At 41.9% G+C, this 27,712-nt stretch overlaps 1 protein-coding gene across 2 annotated transcripts in view; it reads right to left on the bottom strand.

The window, feature by feature from the left end:
• gse1b (Gse1 coiled-coil protein b) overlaps window positions 1–27,712 on the bottom strand; it is a 299,516-nt gene that overhangs the window by 5,707 nt on the left and 266,097 nt on the right. For both annotated transcript variants that reach the window (XM_041783169.1, XM_041783160.1), the window contains 10 exons: window positions 23,675–23,883; window positions 14,614–14,780; window positions 13,128–13,328; window positions 10,850–11,017; window positions 10,390–10,742; window positions 7,851–8,181; window positions 5,874–6,520; window positions 3,954–4,066; window positions 3,567–3,837; window positions 80–193 (listed from right to left, as the gene is read on the bottom strand). In XM_041783169.1, the coding sequence (XP_041639103.1) occupies window positions 80–193; window positions 3,567–3,837; window positions 3,954–4,066; window positions 5,874–6,520; window positions 7,851–8,181; window positions 10,390–10,742; window positions 10,850–11,017; window positions 13,128–13,328; window positions 14,614–14,780; window positions 23,675–23,883 (2,574 nt within the window). The remainder of the gene's footprint in view (window positions 1–79; window positions 194–3,566; window positions 3,838–3,953; window positions 4,067–5,873; window positions 6,521–7,850; window positions 8,182–10,389; window positions 10,743–10,849; window positions 11,018–13,127; window positions 13,329–14,613; window positions 14,781–23,674; window positions 23,884–27,712) is intronic.

Genomic DNA, 27,712 nt, shown 5'->3' on the forward strand with positions numbered 1-27,712 from the left:
ATACACTGTTAAGTGAGTACATACAGCCCCATCCTGATACTACTGTGTGCATGATTATGTTCATTAGCTTGTGTCTCACCAGAGAGCGGGGCTGGAGGGCTCTTACACAGCGGATGAGGGGCATGCCTGATAGTATCCAAGGTTACGCTCTTTTCTTTAATGGCCTGGAGCAGCTCCACCACCCTTTCATTATCTAAGAGACAGAGAGAAGAAAAACATGCTGAGTAAATTTTTGTAGCATATTTCCTATGTGTGCACCACATTCACCTGTGTCTCCACATTTATGTGTGTGTAAGGAGGTGGAGTGTAGGAGGCTGCACGTTGCCATCTGTAGGCAGCAAACAGTAAATCAAGAGGATTAGACGAGGATCACTGTAAGCCCACTGCTGCCACTCCCAGTTCCAGTCACTGTGTGTGTCTGTGTGTATATACACGTGTCTAGAGACAGGACCTTGACAGCAATCTGCTCTGCTAACTAGGGCACTGTAAAGCTTTACATTATGCATACACCGTCTAATATATGCTGCTTATAATATAGAGGTTTAAGGCAGACATGCTCATTGTTTGACCCCTGCATGATTTCCTTGCAGGCTTGAGTCAACATGTTAATGAGCAGACGGCGCGTTTCAAGCAGGCAGGGCTCAGCTGAAGTGAAGCGTCAGCAGGATTTAGAGGCGGCTGAGGATGACTACTTCTCTCTGAAAACTAAAGGAGCGTGCAATCAGTCTTCTTTTTTCTGCTGAAATGAGATGTCAAAGACAGGATGCATGATATGGGTAAAAGATGAGGATGAGCTGTGTAGCTTAGAATGGGTCAGCTGTCTGATGCAGTGGTTTTGAGGCAATTGCTATACCTCTAGAAAATACTAAAGTGTTTATAAATGTAACAAAAGCCATTTATTTTACTTAATTTTGAAATGTTACCACTAAATGAAACAATGAAAGCTTGCAGCACACTTAAATAATAAGGGAGCCATGGTTTATTTGATTAAGAATAGCTAAGAGGGATTGTTGTGCACAGTTTAGTCTTACACTAATTAATTACTTGAAACATAATTAAACAAAACACTTGGTAAACAATCACCAGGTTTTTAGAGAAGCTTTGAACACCAACAAAGCTTGGGTTTTCTAGCGAAGGGACCTGGGACGTTTTTAAGAGACTTTAAGGCTCCTCCAGGTCCTTGATGTTTGTGTTTACACACAGGTCTAAAAACCCATGAAGAACAGGTAAATTAGTTCATGTGCAAACAAGCCACGCATACTCAACCAATTAAAATTTTAAGCGCTGCAGGATCCACCCCAAAAATCCCTGTACTTTTGGAAAATACTACCCCCAAGGCAGGGACCTCTTTGTGGTTGGAATTAATTCCCGAGGACGTCATTAAGACCGCGTTCCCTGCTGAGGAAAAACACAAAGTACCTGACAAGATTCAAGTCTCTGCAGAAAGATCATGCAGTGGAAATGCAGCTTAAGCTTGGCCAAATCTATAAGTTATCTGAAATCTTTGCAAATTTTGTGAGAGACCCAACAGATAACATAATGAAGCACCATCCCCAAACTGTCAAATCTGGACATCTTACAAATTGTTATTGCTCAAATTTGACTTTAGAGAATACCAACACAGTAGGATGGGCAACAGGAAATGATGATAGATTTGGACTCATTTTTGGCTAAAATTCACATAAAAAATGAAAAAAACAAGGAAGAAGTCACAGGAGATGGCATAAAGTGACTTTGTACACATTACTTTGTAAATTTGAGTTGAATAAAATCTGATTTTATTCAGTGTGTGTTTCTTTCTACAGTCAGCGTGTTTCTCAAGTGGCTATCATTTTGTCCCCTGTGATATTCCACATAGTGTGTGCTCAGTTATACTCAGGATACCCCAAGGATACATACTGAGGGATGGGATGAGTACTTGAGTCTCGATGTGGCCGCCATTATTTAAGTAATGGTTCTATACTTGCCACCATAAACACACTGCCTCAATCTGCAGTATTTTGACTAATTTAGCATTTCATGTGAACTTTCCAGGTGTGTCTGACTGAATATACTTGGTAAGAAATTATAAGAAGCACACTACATGAACGAAGGTATTTGGCCATCAGACCACTACACTAACAAGGACTGTAATGACACTGTATTCAAATACATGTACTTTAATATGGAGTTTTGCCTCCCTTTTGTTGCTATAGCAGCCTACAGTCTTTTTAGAAGGCTTTCCACAGGATTTAGAGTGTTTCTGTAGGGATTTGTGCTCATTCATTGAATAGAGCATCTATAATGTAGGATGAGAAAGCCTGGCTTGCAATCTCCAGGTCATCCAGTTCACCCCAAAGGAGCCCCATGGGATTGAGGTCCAGGCTCTGTGTAGGCCAGTCAAGTTCTTCCACATAAAGCTTGTCAAACAATGTTTTAATAAACATTACTTTTTACACTGAGCCACAGTTATGTTGAAAAAGAAAAGGACCTTCCCCAGACTACTGCCACAAAGTTGGAAGCATAGCCTTGTAGCATAGCCCTGAAAAACAGCCCCATACCATTACCCCTCCTCCAGCAAACTTCACAGTTGGCACAGTGCAGTCAGGCAGGAAATGTTCTCCCTGCATCTGCCAAACCCAAACTTGCCCATCTGACTGCCAAACAGAGAAGCGTCATTGTCACACGTTTCCACTGCTCCAAAGTCCAGTGTTGGTGTGCTTTACACCACTCCACCCAAAGCATGGCATCGAACTTAGTGGTGTGAGGCTAACATGCACTATTGGAGACTTTTACGCACTATGCGCCTTAGCAGTCATTGACCCCACTCTGTGATATGTGGTTGTGGTTCTCTGCTTTGTGGCTGAGTTGCTGTTGTTCTTAAATGCTTCCACTTGTTAATAATATAACTTACAGGTGACTGTGGAATATCCGTCTAATCGCAAAAGTAGCAACCATCACAGTACCACACTTAAAGACTAGGAGCTCTTCAGAACGACCCATTTTATATCACAAATGTTTGCAAACGGAGACTACACAGCTAGGAGTTTGATTTTATACACCTGTGGCAATGAGTCTGATCAAAACACCTGAATTCAAGAATTAAAAAGTGTGGCCACATATTTTTGTTCATATAGTTTAAGAAAAAAATGTAAGAAAAGAAAATGGAACACAGAGGAAAACCCACTCCAGCCATGGATCTGGCTTTAGTCACACAGCAAGCCAGATTACAGCAACAACTGCTACAGTAACTCTCAAGGGACATATGACTCAAAAGACAAACAAAATTCACCTCTTAGCATGTTGTTTGTGATGACAACAGAGTAGAGAAGATAAGCCTGCTGTATGAAACTGGCAACAGGATATACGCTCACATTATGTTTTGTGTAAAAGGCTTCAGTGAGCCAATGGCGTTTGTTGAGCCAGTAAAACCTGCCATCAAAACTAACAACAGCTTCAAGAGCAAAACAGGTGTATACTGACAGAGCAGCTTGTAGATTAAGTGGCAGATACTCAAGGACAGATATTTCCATGGACTGAGATGAGTTAATGAAGTATCTTTGCGTTTAATTTGAATTCTTCCTTACCTCTCCTCTGCTGCACAGTGACGTGGGATAGTCTGAACATTGTAAGGAACCGCTTCTTATCCTCCAGCTCTGGAGCTCGGTCCATCTCCTCCGGGGTGAAACGCGTGCTGAGGTGGGGAGGTGGAGGAGGAGGCGTGCGTTTGGACTGTGAGGCAGGCGGTGAGGGGCTTCGTTCCCTGAGCATCCTCCTCCTCTTCCTTCTCTTTTGATGTACAAGCTCGTCCCGCCGTGCCACAGTGGTGAGGCCAAACACTCCCAGGAAGTCCAGTTTCTGTGATGAGTTGAAAATAAAAAAGATCTCAATGCAATGTTTTTTTTTCCTGAGTTGTCTTGTGAGTCTTTATGAGAAAAAGCACAGAAAGCAAAACAAAGTGTTAGCAGTGTTACCTCTGTGGAGTCATCCAATTTGAGTGGCGGCTGCTCTGCTACTCTCCTGAGATGCGCTCTCACCTCCTCCTCATCACTCTCATCATATGAGTCATCCAGCTCATAGTAGTAACCTGCAGCAAACAAAGAGGTTACTAATGAAGCCCCACTTTTAAGTCCTGTTATAAAGTGTGACGGTTAAATAAGAAATCAATTATGGTTTTCTAGGGCTGCCAGCTGAATGCTGAGGATTGAAATACTGAGTAGGGAAGACAAGACTGGAGTAAAACTTTGTCAGTCAAGTCTTTGCTCTTTACACTATAAGCTGTGTTAATATACTGGGTTTTCACTTGGAGTTAATTAGCACTGAGGCGTCTGACTTTATGAATAATTGCAATTAAACAACTACTACAAAGGAAGAAGGAAAGGCTAAACAGAGAGTAACACACAAACTTTTTTTTTATATAACACAAAGTAAACAATCAAGACTAAGACTTTTTTTGCACACATACTTGTTCTCCCATCCATTGGGCACCAAAAAGTGAAAAAAATTATTCTATGATAAAAAATTAAAAAAAAAAGAAAATCTTTAAAATATTGACTTATTTAAAAAAAAAAGTCTATGCATTTTTTTTAATTTGCTGACTATGAGCGATTATTCAAAGCCATTCCTGTCTGCAGGACCTCTCCTCTATACACGTGTCGTTGGGTAAAATAAGATGTGATGACAGAGCAGCCTGCCACTGGTTGTCACAGCCCATGTGACATCTGTTTTGAGAGGATATGGTGGCTGATGCTAAGCTAGTAGAAAAAACAACTGAAAAATGGTCAAAAAGACGCTGAATATCTGTAAATGATGTTGATCTAATCTTTAAAGACCACAGAAAGTCACCTAAGTTCAAGGCATTGTATGGATAGCTTCATTAGAATGACAAAAGAGAGGGCTTACAGAGGAAAAAGAAACTAAGTGGCTAGGATCTATGATTAAAAGTTATCTAACTTCTTATAACCTGTGCCTCTTCTTGTCACATAAGGCGAGTTAAAACTTGATTTTAATTTTCAAAATCATGTTTATTGCTTTTATATGAGGAAAGAGACCCCCCTGGCCCATACTTTGGGAAGCACTGGTCTAGATCAGTGCTGTCCAAAGTGTGAGCTGCGGCCCTCTTGTGGGCCCTGGAGGTACAGTAGGTGAGCCACCAGAGGTAATTTGTAATAAACAGAAAACATACACCTATTTTTAAAAAATGGAAGATTTTTCAGATCAGTAATGGAATGATTGTAAATCCCAGAATAAAAAAAAAATCAGCTTTTCATAATTTAGTTTATATGATGTACAGAACCAGTGTCATGGTTTAACTGTTTTTGGTTTGACTGGTGACACTCTTTTTTAACATGGCACATCACAATGATAAGAAATGAATACTTAGGCATTTGTAGGGTCATATGGAGATGAACATTAGAAAAGAAAATATAGGTGGCTTTGCAGATGCCAGCTTAAAACATAATGAACGCTAGGGCTTTGTTAATTTTACTTTGTGACTCAACAAAGACTTTCCTATTATTTTTAATGTCTCTAAAAAGTCATTCTCTGTATGTAAAAGGTAGGGTAAACACTTTAAATCTGATGTTACAGTTGCATTAAGGATTTAGTGGGCCCCGGAAAATATTTTTAGGTTTCCCTTAGGGCTGTGGCGTACTGAAGTTTGGGAAATGCTGGTCTAGTGCTAGAAAAACCTAAAAAGGCGTCCAACAGAAAAAAAACCCCAACAACTTCTTGCAGGTTTCTAAACCTGTGTGATTAGGTGATGAACTAGTTCAAGCTTTTTGTTAACCACACTATTGTGTTTAACTGACAGAATTCAGAGTTGAGTAACATTTGAGGCTTTTCAAAGAATGTAAAGGTGGGTGTTATCAGCTGTGTGTTTATGCAGTGTGCACCTTTCTCCCTGGCCTCCCTCCTCCTCTTCTCCTCCAGGTCCAGCTTGCTGATTGGCCGTCTGTGCTGCTGCAGGAACTCGTCATAAATCAGTGTCGTATCTGGGCCCATCCCCAGCATGGACACTTGTCCCATACCTGACCCAGCCACCAGTCCTAGTCCTTGACCATGTCTACTGTGTCCTGGGTGTCCCTGCAGGCTCTTTGGTCCAGTATCTCCTCTTTTCACAGCTCCCTCCAAATCGTACTGACTCGTCAGGGACAGCGACGACCTCTGCTGGCTGAAGAAGCTCTGAGTGGATTTCTCCAGATCAGCAAGGAATGTGCTGGGCTCCGGCAGGCCTTGAGGACCCCTCAAAGGGGGATACTTCTCCATGGCTCCCCCTTCTTTCCGCCGTGTTCCGTCTTCATACTTGGAGGGCCCCAGGGGCAGTCGACTGAGCTCATAGTGTCCCATCCCTGAGGGCTCGTGGTTCCGTCTGGACTCTGAGGATGTTTCTATGAGAGATGCAGGGTTCCACAGAGTGGTGGGAGGTGGAGGGTGATGGTCTCGTAGGGGCTGTGGAGGTTTCGGGGAGATAAGGGGTGGAGGGGCGCCTAGGTGAGGGTGCATGTCCCGGCTTCCGGGGTCATGGTGATTTGGTATTGATCTGCAGAGATACAACAGAAGAGAGGCCATCTGTTTAGATACAGAGCAATTCCTTTAAAATGATCAACAGTCTTTCCAGTTTTACCTACAACAAAACACCACAGCGAGTTAAGTCTTGCCAAGAGCGTGTGTGCAGCGTGTGTGTGTGTGTGAAGAAGTGTTATCAAGCCCAGACAGAGTAGCCCAGAGCAGAGTGAGGATGTGGCCAAGGCACACAATGTCCTCCAGATATACTGGCCTGTTTTTGATCTGTTTGGTCCTTGTAGTGTGGGACACAGGCCGCACACACATGCACATGCACAGAGAGGAAAAGGGAAACTTCAGAGCTTCTACTAAAGAAAGGCCAGAAGAAATGTCTTCCTGACATGTGGGGGGAAATGACTGACATATGAAAGGTAGGGAAAAGATGGATTTATCATATACTAAATGAGGTGAAAGAGATCTAATGGGCTAATGGTGCTAATAAACAGCAATAGTGAGAAGGAAAGAAAGAGAGATGGCAGGCCATCTTAAACATCTTTCTAAATCAAACCTGGCAGGAGGAAACGCTGCATGACCAGTCAGATTATCTTTGCCTCCCTGTTTGTGTTTGCATCGCTGTGCATGTGTGTGTTAGTGAGTAAATGTGTGTGTGTGTTATCTTCAATCTGCAGCCTGTGAGCTGTGATTGGGCGATTACACCGTCATGTTACTGATAGCAGATGAGTGTGTATCTTCCCCGTCCTACCAGTTCAGCATTAACCACAACCTCACTTTGGAATTAAACACAACAACACAAACACAGGCACAGCAACAAAGGAAGGTAAGCAGGGAGCTTATGCTGTGCAAGGTTGAGAGGATTAGCTGAGAATTAGCCTTTGTGTATCTTAGCTGTCCAACTCGCTGCCTGTTTGAAACCCCTGTGAACTATTCATGAAACAGCAGTCATCAGGACCCCCTCTTTTTACAGCAGGCTTCATCAAACCTAAACATAGCTGCCTGTTTGCCTACATGTCAGGCCTGGAAGGAGGCTTGGACAGAAATAGAGTCGACGTGATGCTTCTGACAGGGTTTATCTTTTTTCCAGTCCTGCCTGAAAACAAACTTCTAAAGCCTGCCAGCTTCTGAGGCTTCAAAACACAGGCACAACTGTCCCTGTTGGGCGAGCAGAGGCAGCCAAGCACCCCAAAAATAGTGTTTGCGCTGAGCATTATTGTCCCACAGACCCCAGAACTGCTTGTCTCTATCAGACAACACCAGCAATGCTTATTCAAGGTTAAGTGGAATAAACCCTGCCATAGCATAAAGCAGGTTTTGAATTCCTGCAATTGTTGTTTTGACTTTTGTCTTACCTGTGTGAGTCTGTTCTGTGATCTGCTGTGTCACCTGGACGGCCCAGGTCCAGGTGCTGCTCCAGAACCTGCTGGCGGAATTCAGACACCTGGTACTGACGGTCCTCTTTCTCCTGCCTAAGCTTGCGTTGCCGTGCTAACCACCTCTCTTCCTCGTTGGTCCTCTGAGCGAGTAATGATGCCGGAAGACCCGCCCCTACAGTGCTGGGCCCCATGTAGAGGCCGTGGCCTGAGATCAGACCAGGGACAGGATGATGTGGCTGGACCATTGCAGAGTGAAGCCCAGGAGGGACCGGTTTAGGAGGTGGAGGGATGGGCTCTTTGGCTTTATCTGCCATTGGAGACAAAGATATTTATATCAGACCCAAAACAATGATTGTTGTCTTTGAAAAGTCATTCCTTCAATAACTTCTATAAAACTGGGAGAAAATATTTTCAAAAGTCTTTCATAAATAGACAGCAATACACAGAAATATACCCCTCCTTGGATACTTCACCTTTTTGTTGATTCTATAAATCAATCACGGTCAATATAGATCAGCTTTTTAGACAAAAAAATCACAAAAGTAACTGCGTAAGTACTTGCCCCTGACCTCAACAGAGGTCCTAGGTGCTAGTAGTCCCACAGTTAGTGAAATAGGGATCACCTGAGTGCGGTGAATGTGTCTCAAGTGATAGTAGTATAAAGACACCTATGTCTGGAGGGTCAAGTCACCTGTTGATCAGAATTCCTGGCTACCATTACACCATGAAGTCAAAAGAACACTCCAAACAACTCAGAGAAAAGGTTATTGAAAAATGTAAGTCAGGGGATGGATTCCAAAAAATTCAATGGCACTGAACATCCCCCAGAGCTCAGTTAAGTCCATCATCAAGAAATCGAAGAAATATGGCCAATCAGTAAATCTGCCTAGATCAGGCCTTCCTCATAAACTACGTGACTCTGCAAGAAATAGACTAGTGAGAGTCCAACAAGACACCTATGACTACTCTGAAGGAGTTACAAGCTTCAGCAGCTGAGATGGGAGAGACTCTGTTACCCAGATTCTTCACCAGCTTTAGGGGAGAATGGCAAAGCAAAAGCCACTGTTGAAGGAAACTCATTAAATCTCAACTAGAGTTCAGCAAAAGGCATGTGGGAGCCTCCATGGTCAAGTGGAAGAAAGTTCTGTGGTCTGATGAGAAAAATATCAAGCTTTTTGGCCATCAGGCCAGACGCTTTGCTTGGCAAACACCAAACACTGCACATCACCACAAACACACCATGACCGCTGTGAAGCATGGTAGCTGCAGCATCATGCTGTGGGGATGCTTCTCTGCAGCCAGCCCTGGAAGGCTTGTAGAGGTAGAGGGTAAAATGACTGTAGCAGAATAAAGGAAAATGCAGAAGGACAATCTTATTCAGTCTGCAAGAGAAATACAGCTTCAGAAAAGATTTAATTTTCCAGCAGGACAATGACCTGAAGCATACAGCGAAAGCTACACAGAAATGGTTTAACGACAAAGAGGTGAGTCCGAGTCAAAGCCCAGACCTCAGTCCAATAGAGAATTTAACACAGACTCAGTGCTGTGATGGCAGCCGAAGGAGCATCTACTAAATATTGACTTGAAGTAGGTGAATATTTATGCTGTTACTTATTGTACATTACATATTTCTATGTAATTGACATAACTTTGTAGAGATCTGTTTTCATTTTAACATTATAAAGTTTGAAGAAGTCAAAGTCAAAAAAGCCAAATTATATTGACCATAATAGATTCATAAATAAAGAAAATGCTAAAACATCCAAGGGGGTAAACACTTTCTATAGGCACTGTATGTTAATAGTTAACAAACTAAATCCTTAAAAAGTTAACTTTATTGTCCCGAAACGATAAGTTTTCCACTTCCAGCAGCAGAAAAAAGTGTTTTCATCAATTAGGTTAGCAAATGACAAAATACACTGTCATAAGTTGTTGCATTTAAAGTACAATGCAAAAGACTTAGGCCACCACTAGAGCAATGTCATTGTAAATCACTATGCCATTCCCTCTGGAAAGCTCCTGTTGGGAATTGTTTTATTTTCAGCATGACAATGACCCCAGGCTAATAAAACAAAATATTTTGAAGAAAAAAAAACACTGTGGTCTCCACAGAGACCAATCCTTAAAGTTTTGGGACAGTATGGGATCATAGGGACAGAGAAAGAAATAAAAGACATCTAAAGATGAACTCTGGAAAGTACTAAAAGAAATCTTGTATAAATGTCAATACAGTCTCCCTTAAAGAGTTCAAGATGCTCTAAGTGCAGAGGAAAGTCACACTAAATTTTCTAAACATTTTCTGCTTGTCCCTTGATAAAGAATGGCAAAAAAATATAAATGGTCATCAAAACTTTGCTAAAACGACAAGGCTAGTGGTGGTCTAAAGCCTTTTCATGCTGTCATACTAAAATGTAAGTATATTACTCTTTGAGCTCTGTGATTGATTTCTAATTGTATGGTTATGTGTTGGCAAGCCGAAACTTAACGAAGCTACAGGGGCAACATAGACACATACCGGCCCGATTTGGGGTGAGTCTCTCAGGCTTGGTTCGGTCTTCTTGCCCCCTCATGGCATGGAGCTCAGCCAGATAGTGGCTCTCCATGGCCTTGGATGCCTGCAGCTCCTTCTCCCTCAGTGCTCTCTCCTTCTGTCTCTCCAGCTCCTTCTCTCTCTCCCTCTCCTTCTCCCGTTCTCTCTCACGCTCTCTCTCTCGCTCTCTTTCCCGTTCCAGCTCCTTCTCTCGCTCTCTCTCCCGCTCTCGTTCTCTCTCCCGCTCCTTCTCTCTCTCCGCCTCACGCTCTCTCTCCTTTTCACGCTCCCGTTCGCGCTCCCTCTCTCTCTGCCGCAGCTCATCCTCCAGCTGAAGCCTGAAACAAAGGAAAAGTGGACAAGGAGGCAGAAGTGCAAAGGAGTTGTCAGTGAAAACAGTGCTATTACTTATGATTGCATTACAGGTGAAATAAGCTGACTTTACCTCTCAGACTGCAGTGCTGACAGTGAAGGGTGTGTAAAATCACCAGGGTAGCGCACCCCTGGTAGGTGCATGTGAACAGCAGAGGGATGGATGGGGGGTAAAGCTCCCCCTGCTGGCAGCGAATAGAAAGGTGACCTCAAAGCAGAGAGGCAGAACGGGTCATCCATCCTGGGAGATAAGGGTTGCAATAAGAAAAAAGAAAAAGAGAGAGAGTCAGTCTTCCTGTGTGACAGTACAGCATTCACTTTCATTAACCTGCCTGTGACATCAGAGAGTCCTCCATCTTTCAAGGAAGCAGCAGAGTCTGTCAGATAATCTCAATCACCGCCCAGCAGCTAGCAAGACACTGTGCTGTGTGCTGATGTGTGTTTTTGTGTATGTGTGTGTGACATCCACAGCTCATCCCCTCATTAAATCCATTACAGCGCAGTGTGTGATGGGTGCTGCAGTCCTCTGATCTTGCTGGGTTGACAGACCGGGGCATGCAGCCTGTGTGATAGCCCAAAGCAAGCAGGCTCCATCCCAGCACACACAGTCCACATGATCCAACGTAGTATATGTTTAAAAATTCATGTACTTTTCTGACAAATATTGCACTTAGATTTGAGCTGCGTACATTTCCTCTGACTGTCACTTTAAGAAACATCAAAATCTGACAGAAAACCTCCTTATTCATAAATTGATAAAACCACATTGGCAGATGGGATATATCTCATTCCAGATGTATAAACAATTCAGCAGTGCTTTTACCGTAATTGGCACACATGAACAAGCACCACATAAGTTGTGTTAAGTGGTAAATCAGCCATGTCTTATCATTTATGTTCATATTATATCCATATGTTAAATACAGGCTAGGTAATGAAAAAGAAAATACATCTTTGAGGTAGTAGATTTAGAAAACTCTCAAATAAGCCAGATGTCTTTGTTTCTTTTATACAGAAATGAAGCTCAGCAAACCCAGAAGCATCATGGGCATAATGGGCTATTTCTACATAATTGACACAACTGACCAGGATACTTTAAAAACAAAAGTACTTAATAGTCTGTCAGAGGAGGGAGTATTTAAAACTTTTGTTTCACTGCATTCAATGTGATGAAATCCCTGTGCTCAGAATGTAAATTTAACTTTTAAGGGATACTTGATGTCGCTTATTTTCGTAGACTTCATTCTTGCACACACTGCGAGTTTGCAGAGTCTTATATCTGGGAGGATAAAAGGAAGCGCTTTCCCGGGCCCAGGTATATAGGGGGCCCATGGAGGTCAGGAAAATCATGGTCTATTGAAAAATTAATCTGTGATATCAATATTTTACATTTAAACTTAATTACAACAATCAGTCTTACCAAAGAAACACCTTAATTAATTTATTTATGCTGTAGCACAGTAAAGACTTTTTTCAAAATGCTAGCCCCTTTTCTTAAAATAAATTAGCCTTTTTTAGTAATGTTGACAGTGTGGATGGACCCTGTTATGAACTATTAAGAAAGTTACATCATGGTTAAGGTGATGTGCACAAACTTCAGAGTGGCAGAGAGTAAAGTACTAGAGGGTATTGAATAATTTTAAAGGGAAAATGAATATAATAATTACAAAAAGAGGCACAAGCTAAAAATTGGTAAAAAGTTGACAAGAAGTGCCAATAATTGGTAAAATAAATGGTGAAAAGTAGTTAGGAGTGGCAAAAATTGGTAAAAAGTGGCAAAATGGAAAAACAGCGGCAAAAGTGTGCTAAAACAGGCAAACAAGGCCAGAAAAAAAGGCAAACAGTAGTTAAAAAGCAGTAACAATGGGTTACAGAGGCAAAAAGATATAAAAATTGATGACAGTTTGATAGACATGCCACATGTATTGATATCATCAATATATCACTACTGGGGAGGATCTATTCACTGGGTTTTCAGGGGCCCAGACAATTCTGTGGGTAGGCCCATGTGTATATGTGTGTGTTACTTTTTATCCATGTCGTATTTATGTGTATTATTTCAAAATAATAAACTGCCATTTTTCTCAGCCACATCTCCCTCCAACTCCCTCCCACATCCAACTCTCTTACACTCTATAAAGTCTCCCATCCAGTTAATACAGAAATATAGAACATCAACAAAATATTTTACCTCTGGGGCCATGAATCCAAGGTCAGCTATACACTAATGTGTTTAGTGCTGAGTATTAGCAATGCAAACACTCGGTTCAGTCATACGCGCTGGTTTGCACAAAATGCTCTCAGAGGAAATCACTGCCAAGTCAACAAAACAAATTAATGCAGGCGCTTACCTGTACGGCGTGAAGGAAGGGTGGGGCAGGTAGCTGGGGTGGTAGTAGGCAGCTGCAGCCGCTGCAGTGGCAGGGTCCAGGCCCAAGGGCAAAGAGGGCATGCGGAGGGCATCCTCAGTCGTGGCGTAGGGCCGGAAACCACGGAGGTACTCTTCCGGTACGGGACCTGGGGGCACTGCATTCGGCAACTGTCTGGGCAGACTGAAAGTAACAAATTCAGAGGAGAATAAAAGGCAGAGTTAGATGCTGACGCACTCATAGAAACTTGTGAGAAAATACAATTAGTGTCAAGAAACTATAAATTCGTATTATTTCTCAGCACCACTAAAACAAATGTTTGCAGTGGCTGCTTATTCCAGTGAGTTTTGTAAAGCTTTGAATTATCGATTGTGCACTTAAATCCAAACATGCAGTAACTAAAGCTGAACTGATAAGGCATTTTAAGACTGGTACTGATTCAGATTTGTGTAGAAAATATTCATTGTGGAAGCATTATTTGAGCCCATTTTGGTAGAACTTTATTTCAAATTTCCAAGTAAATTTCTGAAGAATAAGTTGGTAATTACCTAGTAATAAGTTGGCATTTTACCAATTAATAACCTGGAACTTTTAATGTTTACCAAGAAGAAATATATTCATTATCAAGAAATTCCTTGTAGTATTGTGGCAGTTCCCTTGTAAACAGGTGGTATTTCACCCTAACCATTAACCTTTACCCTAATTTTTGTAATATTGAGGCCGTTTTCTGGTAAGTATGTGGTATTTTACCCTAACCCTCAAACCTGAACCCCTAAGCATAGCCCTTGTAAGTTGTAAGTTAGTTGATAATTAATAGATTAATACTAGGTAAATACTTCCTCAAAATAATCATATTTCCAAGTTATTAATTGGTAAAAGGCCAAATTATTATGATGTATTTAACACCTTATTCTTGAGAAATCTCTAGATAAATATTTCTAATCCTTGGGTGAAACTTAAGGGTGTTGGAGGACAGGTAGTAGAAAAAAGAAACAATGTTTTTTGTCTGTTTTTGTTTTGGAGCTTGATGCACACATTTAGAACATGGGGAAATAATAAAGCCGACATGAAAAAAAACACAACTTCCCTTCTTGTATTGTGCACTTATATAAAACCTGAGATATAAATCAAATAAATTTAACAGTACCTCTGTCTGCTCAGCTGTGTTATTATGATATGTGTACTGCAGACAAATCGCACAGTATTTTTAACTATACAGAGTTTAATCACATGTTAGAAGAAACAAGCAGAGTCCAGTGATTTTTGCACTCAATGTTCTGCTTTAAAACGGTTTATCAATGCTTTCCCTGGAACATCTATACAAATAGCGATTAATGTGTTACAGGCCCATATCAGCACTGTAATACTGGTCGAATGAGATATTGATCAAGCTCTACTAAAACCCTTTGGATCAAGAGCAAAATATCTCTGCACATCCTGTGAACATTCAGAACAATGTGTGACTCACTTTAGTGGCTGAAAACGTGAATCCTGCATGACAGCACCAGGCGATAGACCAAAGGCATAGGGGTTTCCCAGGAGGTGGGCTGGGACTGAGGGGCCGCCCTTCTCCTGCGGGAGGGCCCCTTCTCCACCCAGACGCTCCCTGCTGGCCCCGCGAGGCCCCGAGTCAGCCTAGAGGAGATAGAGAGAGACAGAGAGAGTCTTAGTCATTGTTCAGGAGGACCTGTGACCGTCATGGTTGTCAGTGTTCATGGAGCCCGTCCTGTGAGCGGAGAGGCAGGGAGAGAAAAGGAAAGAATAGGCCTGTTGATGCTGCAGCAGCCTCTCTCTCTACCTCAGGCGCTTTTATCCACTGTCTCACATAAACCAACTCCCTGTAAAAATAGACAGATCGACTATTCTCTCAGGGGAATTTATGGTAAAATGGAAAAAAGCAGGCAGAGTGGTAAAAACACGGCCCGAGTATTTTTCTCTAATTGTAAACAAGAGATGTCATCCTTAAGATCGATGAGGATGTGGTAGAGCTGGATGTACAACAGCGGGGCTTCTACTGAGACGATGACTTTGATCCTGGCAAAGAGTGTGCGTGCGTTTGTGCAAAAACTCGCACACTTTAACATCTACAGGGAAGACAACAAAGTCCAACAAGCAACATCCCTATGCCTCTGTTTCTCTCCCTCTTTCTTCTGTCTTCTCTTTCCCCTACCTCTCTCCCTTTGGCAGCAAGCCTGGTCTCACTTATCCAATCCCACAACTAACACACAACACAAGTCTGCAGACACACACACCATTTCTGAGCTACAAAGACACCCTGCTGTGGGAGTGGGAGAGCATTTTCTGAAGCTTTGGTTTCTCTTAGCCTACAAATGCAATCTCAGAACAGAGAAACTCAGAAGTTGTATGAGGAAGTTGTTTATGGAGCGTTCTACAGTCGAGGAGGATTTTCACAGGTATGATGGAACGGTTATCTCATCTCCAGCAAAATGAGACGTCAAGTTAAAGTTGGCAAGGGACCGATTTAGAAAAATAGAAAGAGGAGAGAAAGGAATTCTAGAGATGAAGACATAAAGTAGAGCAAGAGGAAAAAGCAGTTCTTGCCCTACTAAATTAACCTCTGGGCTCTGTGGGACTATAGAGAGACCCTCCAGTACTGCTGTCCCCTCTCTCTCGCCTTTGAGAAAATAAATCCAATTTAGGGAGCCATTACCTCCCCATCCTGCTCTACAGCCACTGACCCAGGCTGACACTGATGCACAAACATCCAATCTTAAATGCCTCTAATGTTTAGACCCCCCCTCCTTTGATTCCCCTCAGCACCCCCCACCTTCCAGTAGTTTTATTTTACTGTTTCTGGCTGTTGTTTGTTGCGCTTCGCTAAACACTAAGCCACTCTGCTCCCTCAAACCTCTGTTCCTGTAAAACCCCCTCCCCTTTCTTTATCCTTCCAGCACTTTATAAGTACAGGGCGAAGGTTGACGTGCCCTCCCAATCAGCAGCCAACTGGAAAAGAGGTTCATATATGTCAAAAGAAGTCAATATCAGATAGTGGCTTTGGAGCTGCAAGACGCCAATCTCCCTGTTTGCCCTTTCCACTTTCTCCATTCTAACTGTAAGGGTCTTTTTTGTCTTCTTTTGCAATGTTGTACCATAAGACAAAAAGCTGATGAAGGGAAGTCTGGAAGGGTAAGTTAAAGCTCTCATAATACTTGTGGCAAGCAAGAGGACCACACTAATTCAGATCCCCATCCATCACCCAAAGCAAAATGCCCATGATGCATCGCAAGTACTGTGCTTTTTGCATCTCCAGTCTCTCCTCTCTAGAGCGCCATAAAGACGGTAATATGCCTGACAGATAAACAGAAAGCCCTGCTTTAACATCTTCAATCTGTTATCTGATTCGCAAAAATGACAACTTAACTAACCAAATGATTTGAGTTCAGAAAAGCTCATTACATTTTAGATAACACTGAAGCTACAGGTTGATAAGTTTATTAATGTGTGTTAAAATCAGTGGTGGAAAAAGTAAATAACTATTGTATTCAAGTAGAAGAACAGTCACTTTGGTTAATATACGTAATTGAAATTAAAATTACCGGTCTATAAATCTACTTGAGTTAATTTAAAGTTTACTTTAAGTACTGAGAAACTAATGAAGAGCTGTCCAGTAAAATATGATATTTCCTTAATGGCAAGAACAACAAGAGAACAGATCTCCAACCATGTTGTTGAGGTAAAATAACACCTCTACAATAAAGTCAAATTCACAGCAAAACTGAATTTGACACTTTAGAAGTGTCTATATTGATCCACACTACACAGAGTTGAACTACACTTTTAAAAGGGTAATATTTTACAGTAAGACAGAGCTGCAGTAACTGGAAAAAAAGAAAGCAGAGTCAACCTCATAGCAAGGCAATGCATACTGATGAAGAATAAGCATTATGCATCCTTAAAGGACACCAATGGTCACAAATGAGAGCTCTAAATCAGTCGATAACTTCACTAATAATGCAAATGTGTCTCACACCAAAAACAATAATAATCCACCAGAAACGCAAGCAAAAAAAAAAAACACCAGAACAACAGGAAACATCCAAACACAACTGAACACATAAAACACACACTCTAAACATGCTCCTTAAGGGTATGATGGGGAAATAACTGACTTCTTACAGAGTTAAACTAACACTGGTGGATCAACACTGTCCAAAAACTCCAACACTGGAGACCATTTCACTCAGAATGGAGTTAAAATTGCACTTTGGGGTAAAAATCCTGTCGAAAATGTTAAACCCTGAGATATCAACACTCCAGTTTTTGCTGTTTTGGGATGTGATGTGAAATCATTCTCTCGGCATGTTCTGCTTTGTAGTAAACAGAGGTGGAAAAAATACAAGAGTATTGTACTCAGGTAAACGTGGAGTTACTCTGCTTAAAACTGAATTAAGTACAAGCAAAAGTACTGATTTCAGAATTTGTTACTTTCCACACCTGGTTAACATGAATGTTTTATTCATGCGTGTGGTTACTGACATGATCCATCCTTCCTGGTATAATTCAGACACATTAACAGTAAATATTTCTGAATCCAGCCAGAATCACACAGCAATGACCAATAACATCATCAAATAAATGTGATTCAAAACACTTCACATACCCACAAAGAGCACATTTGACCAGCACAGATTCAAACATAAGTATATAAAGACATTATCACTCCTATTAGTGTGCAGTATCTATAGATTCTTTCATTGCTTTAACAAGTGAATATAAGTGGACATTTTAATCCATTTTAGCTCAGTAGCTGGTTTTTATAAGTCACCATCAAGAGCACTGATGGCTTTCACATCATGCGCCTTTTTACATTTAATTCACGAGCAATAGTGCCACTTTTTACACAATAAATACACTCAAAAACACTATATATACAGTACTGTGCAGAAGTTTTAGGCATGCAGAGCGCTAATGGTACTTCACAGGCCCTGATGTTCCACAACCCCGGACTGAAGAGAGGAAAGAGGGCAGCCAGAGTCAGTGTCGGCACATTTGACATGTACGTGTGTCGCTGCCAAAGTCGAGCTTAATGGCATTTCTTTTGTCCGGGCCTTTGCACCCCTGGCATTATGCCCAGCAACCACCAACAGTTTTCAGGTGCTTAGAACATACACACAACAAACAGGGGGTTGTGACAACCCTCCTACGCGCCCTAACAGTACTCTAGGCTATGTTCAAGCGCCACATCTACCCATAACTCTGCCCTAAAGCTGTGGTTTTTGTTTGGTTTTCATCAGATTATTTTCCCAGGCCCTTGGTAATGTACAAAGACATCCAGAGCATGACCTGGGTTGTGTCAATCCTCGCTCCCACCCGATGGGGCCATTTATATAAACCCAGTCTCAGTCCCAATTTAAGGCTCATTCAGTATCTTTTACCACCCAAGTGTTGATAGTTTTCACTTTGACACTCCTATGAATTTAATACTGAAATAATGCGTATTTGCAGAAAAAGAAGAGCTACTCTATTTTTGTACTGTCATCCTGAAACATCCAGACACCAGATTTTCATTCAGGATTCATCAAGTTCTGTCTTATTGTAATTGCAGCATCCTAATAAATTATGTCTAAGAAGCACTAGATTTACGTCACTGTTATGAAAGGCACAATTATTTGGTTCAAACTGGTGTGGTAGAGGTCAGAGACAGTCATCAATGGAACAGAGAGTGTCAGAACCGCTGACTGATAAGATCGACCTTCATTTTCATGACACTTTCTGTCTCCATCACACTTCATTTTTGTGGTGTGGGGTAGTTTCAGACTTAATTTTTGGTGTGCAACAATCCAGAAAACAGCACCCTCACAAAACAACCACAATGTGACAGTCAAATCCCAAACATTTGTAGCGCCGCTGTCTCAGCCTGTGTCCTTACTTTGCCACTCATTAATCTGCTTGATTCAAAGAGAGTAAGCTAATGATGTTAACCTTCAATTTAACAGAACAGCACAACAACACGAGAATCTCCTTAACAAAATAAAATCATGTTAGAATCAGACATAAACTGTGCATTCATTCAAGGAATCTGACTCCCATTTGAATTTGCTCCTTCAGAGTGTTTAAACTATTCTTTAGCATGAAGACCTGACTAGTTAATAAAAATCAAATGTGAGTTGAACCTGTGTCATTAATCCTGCATCATACAGTTTGTTTGTGACAGCAGCGTAGTTTCATAATCACAGCAATGACTCATTAACTGTCAATTGGTGCTGTTGCCAGACACGGATTACCACTCAAATTGAATTAACTGTTCTGTCTCCACAAATTTCACAGAAATCCACTAATAACAGAAGGGGGAAGGCACTGCTGCAGTTTTCAACAAGTCCCTTCTTTTTAAGGGAAAGATTTTAAAATATGTATGTGAATCAAAATGGACTCATATGGCTGCTGTTGCACTTTTTTTTCCTGAGCCTGCTTCCTCTTCACGAATGTCTGTGCATGTATGTGAGGTTCCACCTGAAGACATGCAAAAGGTGTGGGTGTAACAGGTCCGCACCTTGCAGAAGCATGTACAACACAAAGACAGAGCCTCCCAGCCCTATTAGAGGCATCTCAGTCACTCAGACACCCACAAATGCAACCAGCCATTTCATTTTGACCCTAAGCCCTGCCAAAAAAAAAGCAGCTTTCTATTCTCAAACACATACTACTAACAGGCAGCATGCCATATACACTGAACACAGAGCATCAATACAAGCACTGTGCCTCAAAGACACATCCATTATCAGCCGTCTTCCTCTGTGTGAACCAGGCCCCTATAACCCCCCCCCTTTTGCAAGGGTGGGAGACCCCGTGCATTGTAGGGCGCTCGTTTACGCCTCTCAGATGGAGCCATGAATCCAAATTGCCAATTAAAAAGCAATTACAGGCAGCAGCAGGAGCAGACTCCTGCAGTCATTAAAGCAAAATGCCAACGCACTGAGCCCTCCCTCCTTTGCTGCTGTGCCTAGCACCCCCCTCTGAAAGACAGACTCATATCTCAACCAGGGAGACACTCAGCAGCCCTACTAGTACACCAAAAGCAAGACACACATGATCACACAACAGCCAACATGCTTTATAGGATGCTTTAAAGGGACCAAGAAGCTTCTGCTTCACTATGTACAACAATCGTACTGCCCACTGGTTGTCAAGGCTGCCAATAAAGGGGAGAGCTTTCTGGAGCCCAGCCAAACTGGGGCTGATGGAGGTCAGCAAAATCATGGTCCATTGAAAATTTAAGCTCTGATAGTGATGTGTTATTTTTTCCCTGGATAATATCCACTCTTGCTGAAGCAAAAATACAGTTATTTATTAATTTCTGTTGTAGTACAATATAGCCTTTAAAAAAAATGTAAACCCCTTTCCTAAAACAGAATTAGCCTACCCTTTGTTTGGTAACATTAACAATATGGATGGGTACACTGAACTAAGCCATTAAGACAGTAATGCCAGACTTCACAGCTAGGCTATAATGTGCAAAAATATCAGGAAACCAGAAAAAAGTAGAAGAAATTAAGACAAATTTAATGGAAAATAATGGAAAAACTGTGAGAAGAGACAAAAGAGGTGGCAAAAACAGGAGAGCAGTGGTGAAAAATGGCAAACTGGCAAAAAGTGGCAATAGAATTGCACACAAAAGTAGAAAAAAAAAATGGCTAAAAGTGGCAAAATTGTGGAAAAAGATGGGCAAAAAGCACCCAAAAAAAGGTAAATAGTTGCAAAACTTTGGTGAAATAGGGCAAAAAGCTGCAAACATCAATTTAAAATACCAAAAATGAGCAAAGTGGCAAAAAGTTCCAAAAAAAGTAAAAAAAAAAAAAAAAAAGGTGGCAAGATGATTTAAACGTGGCGATATGGGCAAAAATCTGCAAAACAGATTAAAAGTATTAAAAAAGTTCCAAAAAGCTAAAAAAAAAAAAAAGTGGCAGAATTGGTTCAACATGGAAAAAAATGGTCAAAAAGCGCCAAAAATTGTTATGAGTAGCAAAACTGTGGTAAAATGCTGCAAAAATGGATTACAAGTAGCAAAAATTGGCCGCAGGTGGCAAAAAAGTTCAACAAAAGTAGAAAAATGGGCAAAATGCATCAAAAATAGGTTAATGTTGGCAAAACGAGGTTGCAAACAATAGTAAAAGGCAGCAAAACTGAGTTCAAAGTGGCAAAAGTAGCATGAATAATTCCAGAAACTGAACCCTATGGCTGAACACACTTCCAAACTCCAAAATGAGGTATCTGCGAGCCAGGACACAAGCACCAATGCTACTGATCCAAAACATGCATTGAGATTTTCAATAAATCACAACTGGAGACGGCCCATTCTCTGGGTTTCTCTGGGGCCTGCCGCTTGTATGATGCAAATATCACTCTCTTACCCACTTGCTCATGGTGACATGTCCTTAATATTTTCTGCTGCATCAGCTGACCTTGACTTCATACGGACATTTTACTAGAGGATGGCAGAAAAAATTTCAGTCAAGTCTGAGTGACAAATTCAGCTCACCCTGAAAATTTTGGGAAAATTTCTGCTCTGTATTTCTGTTAAAACACCAAATGTTTTATTCACTTTATAACCGCATGAAACAAGTGCCAATTATTTGATTGATCATATGAAAAATTAAAAAATCAGCTTAGTCGTGAAAAGGCAGATACGTGTCTTACCTTAGACTAAACTGGGTACAAAACTTGAATAGTTATGAAGTAGATAAACTCCTTTCACACATGCACTATCACCTAAAAATGTCCTCACATCATTAGGCCTGGTACACATGTAAACACCAAACCCATTTGGCTGCCTCTCTCTCTGTGAGGTAATGGGTGAGGGCCTAAATACCTAGAAACTATACAGAAAATGCCAAGAGTTCATAAAAAAAGGGTCTTTAGAGGATAAAAGAAGGAGATATGGGTAAACAGACAAGTTCAATGTACCAGAGAACTATTCAGCAATTAGCAGTGGACAACAAAGCACCAGACAGTATCATCTTTGTTTGGAAGGGACGTATATATGTGTGGCCACATGGCTCGTTGTGACCACAGAGTCATACATGTTCACTCAAGCGTCACCAAAGAAATAAGGGACGTGCTAGGACGCCAGTTTTGGTGACGCATCCCTGCCTGCTGCTGTCCTCTCCCAACCTCTACCCCCTTATTCAAACTGACCCCTCGGTCCAAATCACCTCCCTTAACCTTCTTATTCTTTGGCTGGATGGCCTCACGCGGCTGGAGGCACCATGAACCCAGTGACACGACCTTTTTTGATTCCAACCTGACCTCTTGCACATACAATAACTGTGAAAAAGAAAATAGAAAAAGAACAAGCATTCAAACCAACTAACTTCAGGGTATACAGGCTGGTATTGTTTGAAGGATTCATGTGTAGTTTAATTACTATTTTTTCTCGTTGAAGTTTTGAAGGAATGGCAAATGGGGTGAGAGGATGAGGGCCCCTCCCAGCCTTTGCTGACCCTTGAACTGTGGAGGGGTAATTTTGTAAAAGCCATAGCCACAGAGGGAGAGGGTCATAGGGGTTCTCCAGGGGAGAGGACAATGGCCTGAATGCTCCCACACCCTGCTAGCTGGCTGACCTCCTCATCATTCACCCTCCACTGTCCCCCCATCTCTCTTCTTCTCCCGGACCTGTCAAAGTGTCTCAGAGTTTCCGCATGTTCCCCAGTGCTGGCTCTACCCATGTGTTTGGCCTCCACTATTAGCCCTGAGCTGAGATAAGAAGGCTTAAAGCAAGGCCATAATCCATAATCCGCTCCTTATCAAAGCAAGCAGCTCTCCCTCTTTCTCTCCACCCCTCTACACAACAGAGTACCGAGGGTGTCGAGGTGATGGGGTTGGATGGAGGATGCACTTGACTCACTTGGGTGAAGAGGCTGAGGCTGGAGTAGGGCGGAGGGTGGGTTTGGGCCCCAGAGGTTGGGAACTTGAAGGGGGGGTGATGGTCGAAGGGCAAGAAGGCCAAGTGGGAGGGGGGTTGAGGGGCACAGATGTTAGCTGCCGTTGATGCTGTCACCTAAATGTCCCAGCGGCAGCTGGCACTGTTTAACGCATGGAGCAATGAGGAGGGGGTTTGGAGAAAGCAGAAACTCATAGACCAGTCAGCTATGTTACATGTGCATAAACCACCATGATAGGTGTGTTACAGGTCATCTACTCAATCTATTATGAATGAAACAACCTCACTATGTTTTTCCTATTGGCAGTTTGTTCTCCTCTGGTGTTTGTTGAATACATCAAACTACATGATGATATAAATGCACAAATGTTCATCATAGCTCCAGACTCTGTTGCCTCATCCGCCTTTGTCTGCGTTGTTGTTTCCATGTCATCCTGCATCCTGAGAATCTCACTGACCAATTTCAGGGGAAGCATCCCTAAAACATCCAGGGGTGCACTGACAGCCAGATGAAAGAACTATAACACAATACAAGCAAACAATCTGAGATTTAAGAAAGAAACACTGAAGACAGAAAAGGAAGAGAGCTAGCCCAAGGCCCTGTGAGCTGCATGTGTAGATGTGTTTTTACCTGGCGTCCCTCTGTCCTCCAGAGGCCGTTGCTTGTCTTTGTAGGAGCAATGGTGACTACAGGTGGAGTGTTTGGCACGCTGTGGCCCGTCGGGGGAACCAGGACAGGCCCTGGACCAAGGGGACCTCTCTTGGGTGTACTGACTGGAGAGCTGTGGTTGGTGGCCGGTGAGGATACTGGAGAAGACTCACTGCTGATGGAAGATGCAGCTGGAGAAAGACAGAAAGAGGGAGAAAGACGCATGAATCAGGGTGCAGACAGAACATTAACAAAGTTAACAATATGCTTTGCTTTATTGATTTAAAAAAGGCAAATTGAACAATTATGGGATCCTGTAGCTTCTTCTCTGAGGTGCTGCAGCACTACAAAGGAAATGTATAACATGCATAGATACACTCTCTCTCTCACACATACACAGGGCCAGATGGATGGCCGTAGGCCCCCATTATGAAGTGACAGTGATCAGGATGAGCAGCTCTGCAAGAATCACATCACACAGAAACACACACACACACACACACACAAAAACCACACCGAAACAGAGAACACACTGACGCCATACTGAATGTATATACGGTCTGTGGCACTTGCAGCCACACACGGATCTACATAACTACCCCTCCTTCTTACACGCACACACACACAGCAGGTGGTGAAGAGCTGGCCCAATGAGCTTCTCTGCTGTGCTGTAGCTGTGCCACATTAACAAAGCCCTCAAGGGAAACCCTGTAGCGCAGGGTCATGGTCTGGTCACATGCCTGGCTTTCCACACATCTTACACTCTCTCTCTCTCGCTCTCTCTCTCTCTCTCTCTCTCTCTCTCTCTCTCTCTCTCTCTCTCTCTCTCTCTCTCTCTATATATATATATATATATATAATTCAGTCTCTCTTATGATACTCCTCCTCATGGACACACATCACCAAGATTTTTCATCTTCCTCCCCCGACACCCTCTGTTTCCCTCATAATGTCCTTATTTCTTCTCTCTCATTCCTTCATTTTTCCTCCCCCTCTCCTGTGTTTTAACCTGTGTGAATTTTCTTTGTGTCCCCTCTTCTCCTCCTCCTGACAGTTCAGCGTGCTGTACGTCTACTCTGCTCACATCGAGCGCAGCATTACACAGTCAAACTGGGTCACAACCCTCTCAATGGGACTCACTTTTGCGCTGCTGCAAGGACTGCATGAGATGTGTGCTCATGTGTGTGCGCATGCAGGTAGTGTGCTTTTGTGCATCACTGCGTTTAAATGCAGCCATGTATAAGAGAAAAAACACAGCTGAAACCCCAGGTCAGTTTCAGGTCTACTTCCTCTCCAATTATTGCCATCAGGATCGAAAAAAAAAAAAATTTCTTCCTGAATGTCTTTTCTTCCCCTTTCTCCGTTTCTGTGGCAACGGACCCTAACAGACATCAGCTCAAATCTTTATAGGGTAGGGAACCATATATGGTCACTTCAGTTGACTGCCTTTGTGGTTTCCCCTTCCTGTCGATCAGGTAGTAAAACCAGTATGATTCTGCTCTGACAGTCAGCAGAGATCAGTCAGCATCACAGGAAGTGACATTATAGCATCCAACCAATCAGTGGTGGCAAAGAGCATCCCAAAGTTCCTTTTTTTATTTGTTTTTTTGTTTGTTTGTTTTTTACCAAAACACGCAAAGTTCAGTTTTACATCTCTTTCAGTCCCACACCAGCAATTCTAACATGATAACTAACCATGATAAGATGACAAAAGTCACATATAATGTCATGATCAGTGTCATTTGCACAGGATTTGTAACAATTACTGCAATTCTATTGGGAAAAGTTAGGTTCCATATTTGATTACACACCCATTTAGGGATGAAAAACACATTTATTTATAAACAGATGCTACTAAATCATACTGAGGGTACTTTCCTTTGGGAATAACTTAAAATAATGTTGGATATTAGAGCTCAGTAGTGTATTAAATGTTGCCACACGTATGTAAAAGACTGATCCAGGGAGAAATTTTATCAATTTAAAGAAGATTTCAAAATATGAAATTAAATATTTACCATGAGCTTTATTACTGCTAAAATTCACTTAAGCATTCAATAATCCATCATATGTGATTGTGTTTACATTTTCTGTCGACATTATGAGAAAAATAAATGTTATAATTATTAAAATAAGTGTTATTTTTATCAGCTTTATGACTATATAACAGTTTTATTACACTTGTGGCATATATGAGTTTTTATTTTTACCATGAACTTTATTTCAGCAAAAAATCATTTATTTGTGATTTTTCTACATTGTCTGATTGAATCAACTGGAAAAATAAATGGTATATAAAATGAGATATGTGTGGTTTTGGTCAGTTTTCTAACCTTTTATCAGTTTTATTACATTTGCATGGCATAATATATCAGTTTTTATTTTTATCATGTGCTTTATCACTGATAAAACTCTCTTAATAATCAAACATTTGTGATTTTCTGTTGGAATTCAAAGGAAAAATAAGAGGTTCCACTATGATTTATACTGCATCCTGAAGTCAGTCATGTCTTGACCTCCAAGAATTTCAGCATTTGAAAGCAACCTCACAAACCCTGACCCCACAGCCACCCTTGATGACTCTGTGAGGTTTGACCTGTCCCTAGTCTGAGATGCTGAGATCTCCATGTCCTAACTTTAATTGGAAAGGTGCTTTTCGATTCATCTTTGAGATTCATTATTTACCCAAGAAATAATGATTTGCATAAAAAAGTATTCTTGTATTCAAATAAAATTTAATGTGTGAGTAAATGCTCATTGGACTTCATGTGTGTTTATATTTTTCATTATTAACATTTTAATATACAGATAGATTTCTTTTTTACCTTAGACAGGCAATGAACCATATATGGGCACACTGTAAACCTTGATTTGCACCATAATCATGAAAAAAATAAAAAAAGTATTTCAGTGAGCACCCAGGAAGGGTTAAGGTGCGTGTGGCAATAATATTGACTGATTTTAAACACCTCATCCTGACTAATAGCTCTCAATAAAGGGGAGAATCAATCATGTGAATCTGAAATCTATGTGTGATTGGTGGTAGGAGCTGAAAAAACAAAGGAGGGGGGGTTGTGTGTGGAAAAGATGGTGATGATACATGTGAGGTGACACATGAAAATGGAAAATGATGAGAGAGGGGGAGAAAAAAAATCAGTGAGTGAGAGTGCAAAAGAGGTGCGAGGTGAGGCGAGAGATGGAGTGAGAGGAAAGCAGAGAGATAAGGGGTGCAGATGGGTGAGTGGGTGGCAGGGACGGTGTATGTGTGTGGTGGTGGGGGGGTGAGTGGGTGGGGTGGGGGGTATCTTGTCTGCACAATGGCAATTAGTGGCCTAATCCTCCCCCCCTCACCTCAGAGAGCCATTACTCTCCCCTGCAAGACTAGGCCAATCAATAGCAGCCCACTCAGCCTGGGGAATGGAGCTACACTTAATACAGCTCCAGTGTCACAACCTATTCACTCATCACACACAACATACATAGGCCAAGATGAGGGGGGAGAAGAAGAAGGAGGGGGGAGGTTTAGTGATTCTGAACTGCTAAGCAACAGACCTCTCTACTCCATCTTTTTTCCTCCTCACCCCCATCTCTTCACATCTCCTCCTCTTCCATGTAGAGGGAAAAGCTGACTGAAGAAGAGGCAGGGTGGACTAAATAATTAAGAGAGCAGGAAGAGAAGCAGGTGAAGGGAAGGAGAGAAATAAAAGAGACAAAGGCCGTCTAGCGCCCTTGTCCTGTTCTTGCAGAAAGATCTGCGTGCACTTCTACGCGTCTTCCCTCAGTACACAAATGGCTATTATTCTTGTATTATTCCCTCCTCCTCCTCTCTAACAACACCCCACGCAACCACCGACCGCCCACCACCTCTCCATACACCCTTTTCCTTCTGTTCTTCAAACACAGTGCCAGCCAACCACATGCAGATCTGTCAGACTGAATGCACAAATTTCATAAACACATTCACAATAGTTAGAGACGCTCGGAGCACAGCACAGGGAAATGTGTGACAGAGTGGTTACA

Source organism: Cheilinus undulatus, linkage group 1 (genome assembly GCF_018320785.1).
Source record: "Cheilinus undulatus linkage group 1, ASM1832078v1, whole genome shotgun sequence".
In the NCBI taxonomy this organism is placed as follows: domain Eukaryota; kingdom Metazoa; phylum Chordata; class Actinopteri; order Labriformes; family Labridae; genus Cheilinus; species Cheilinus undulatus.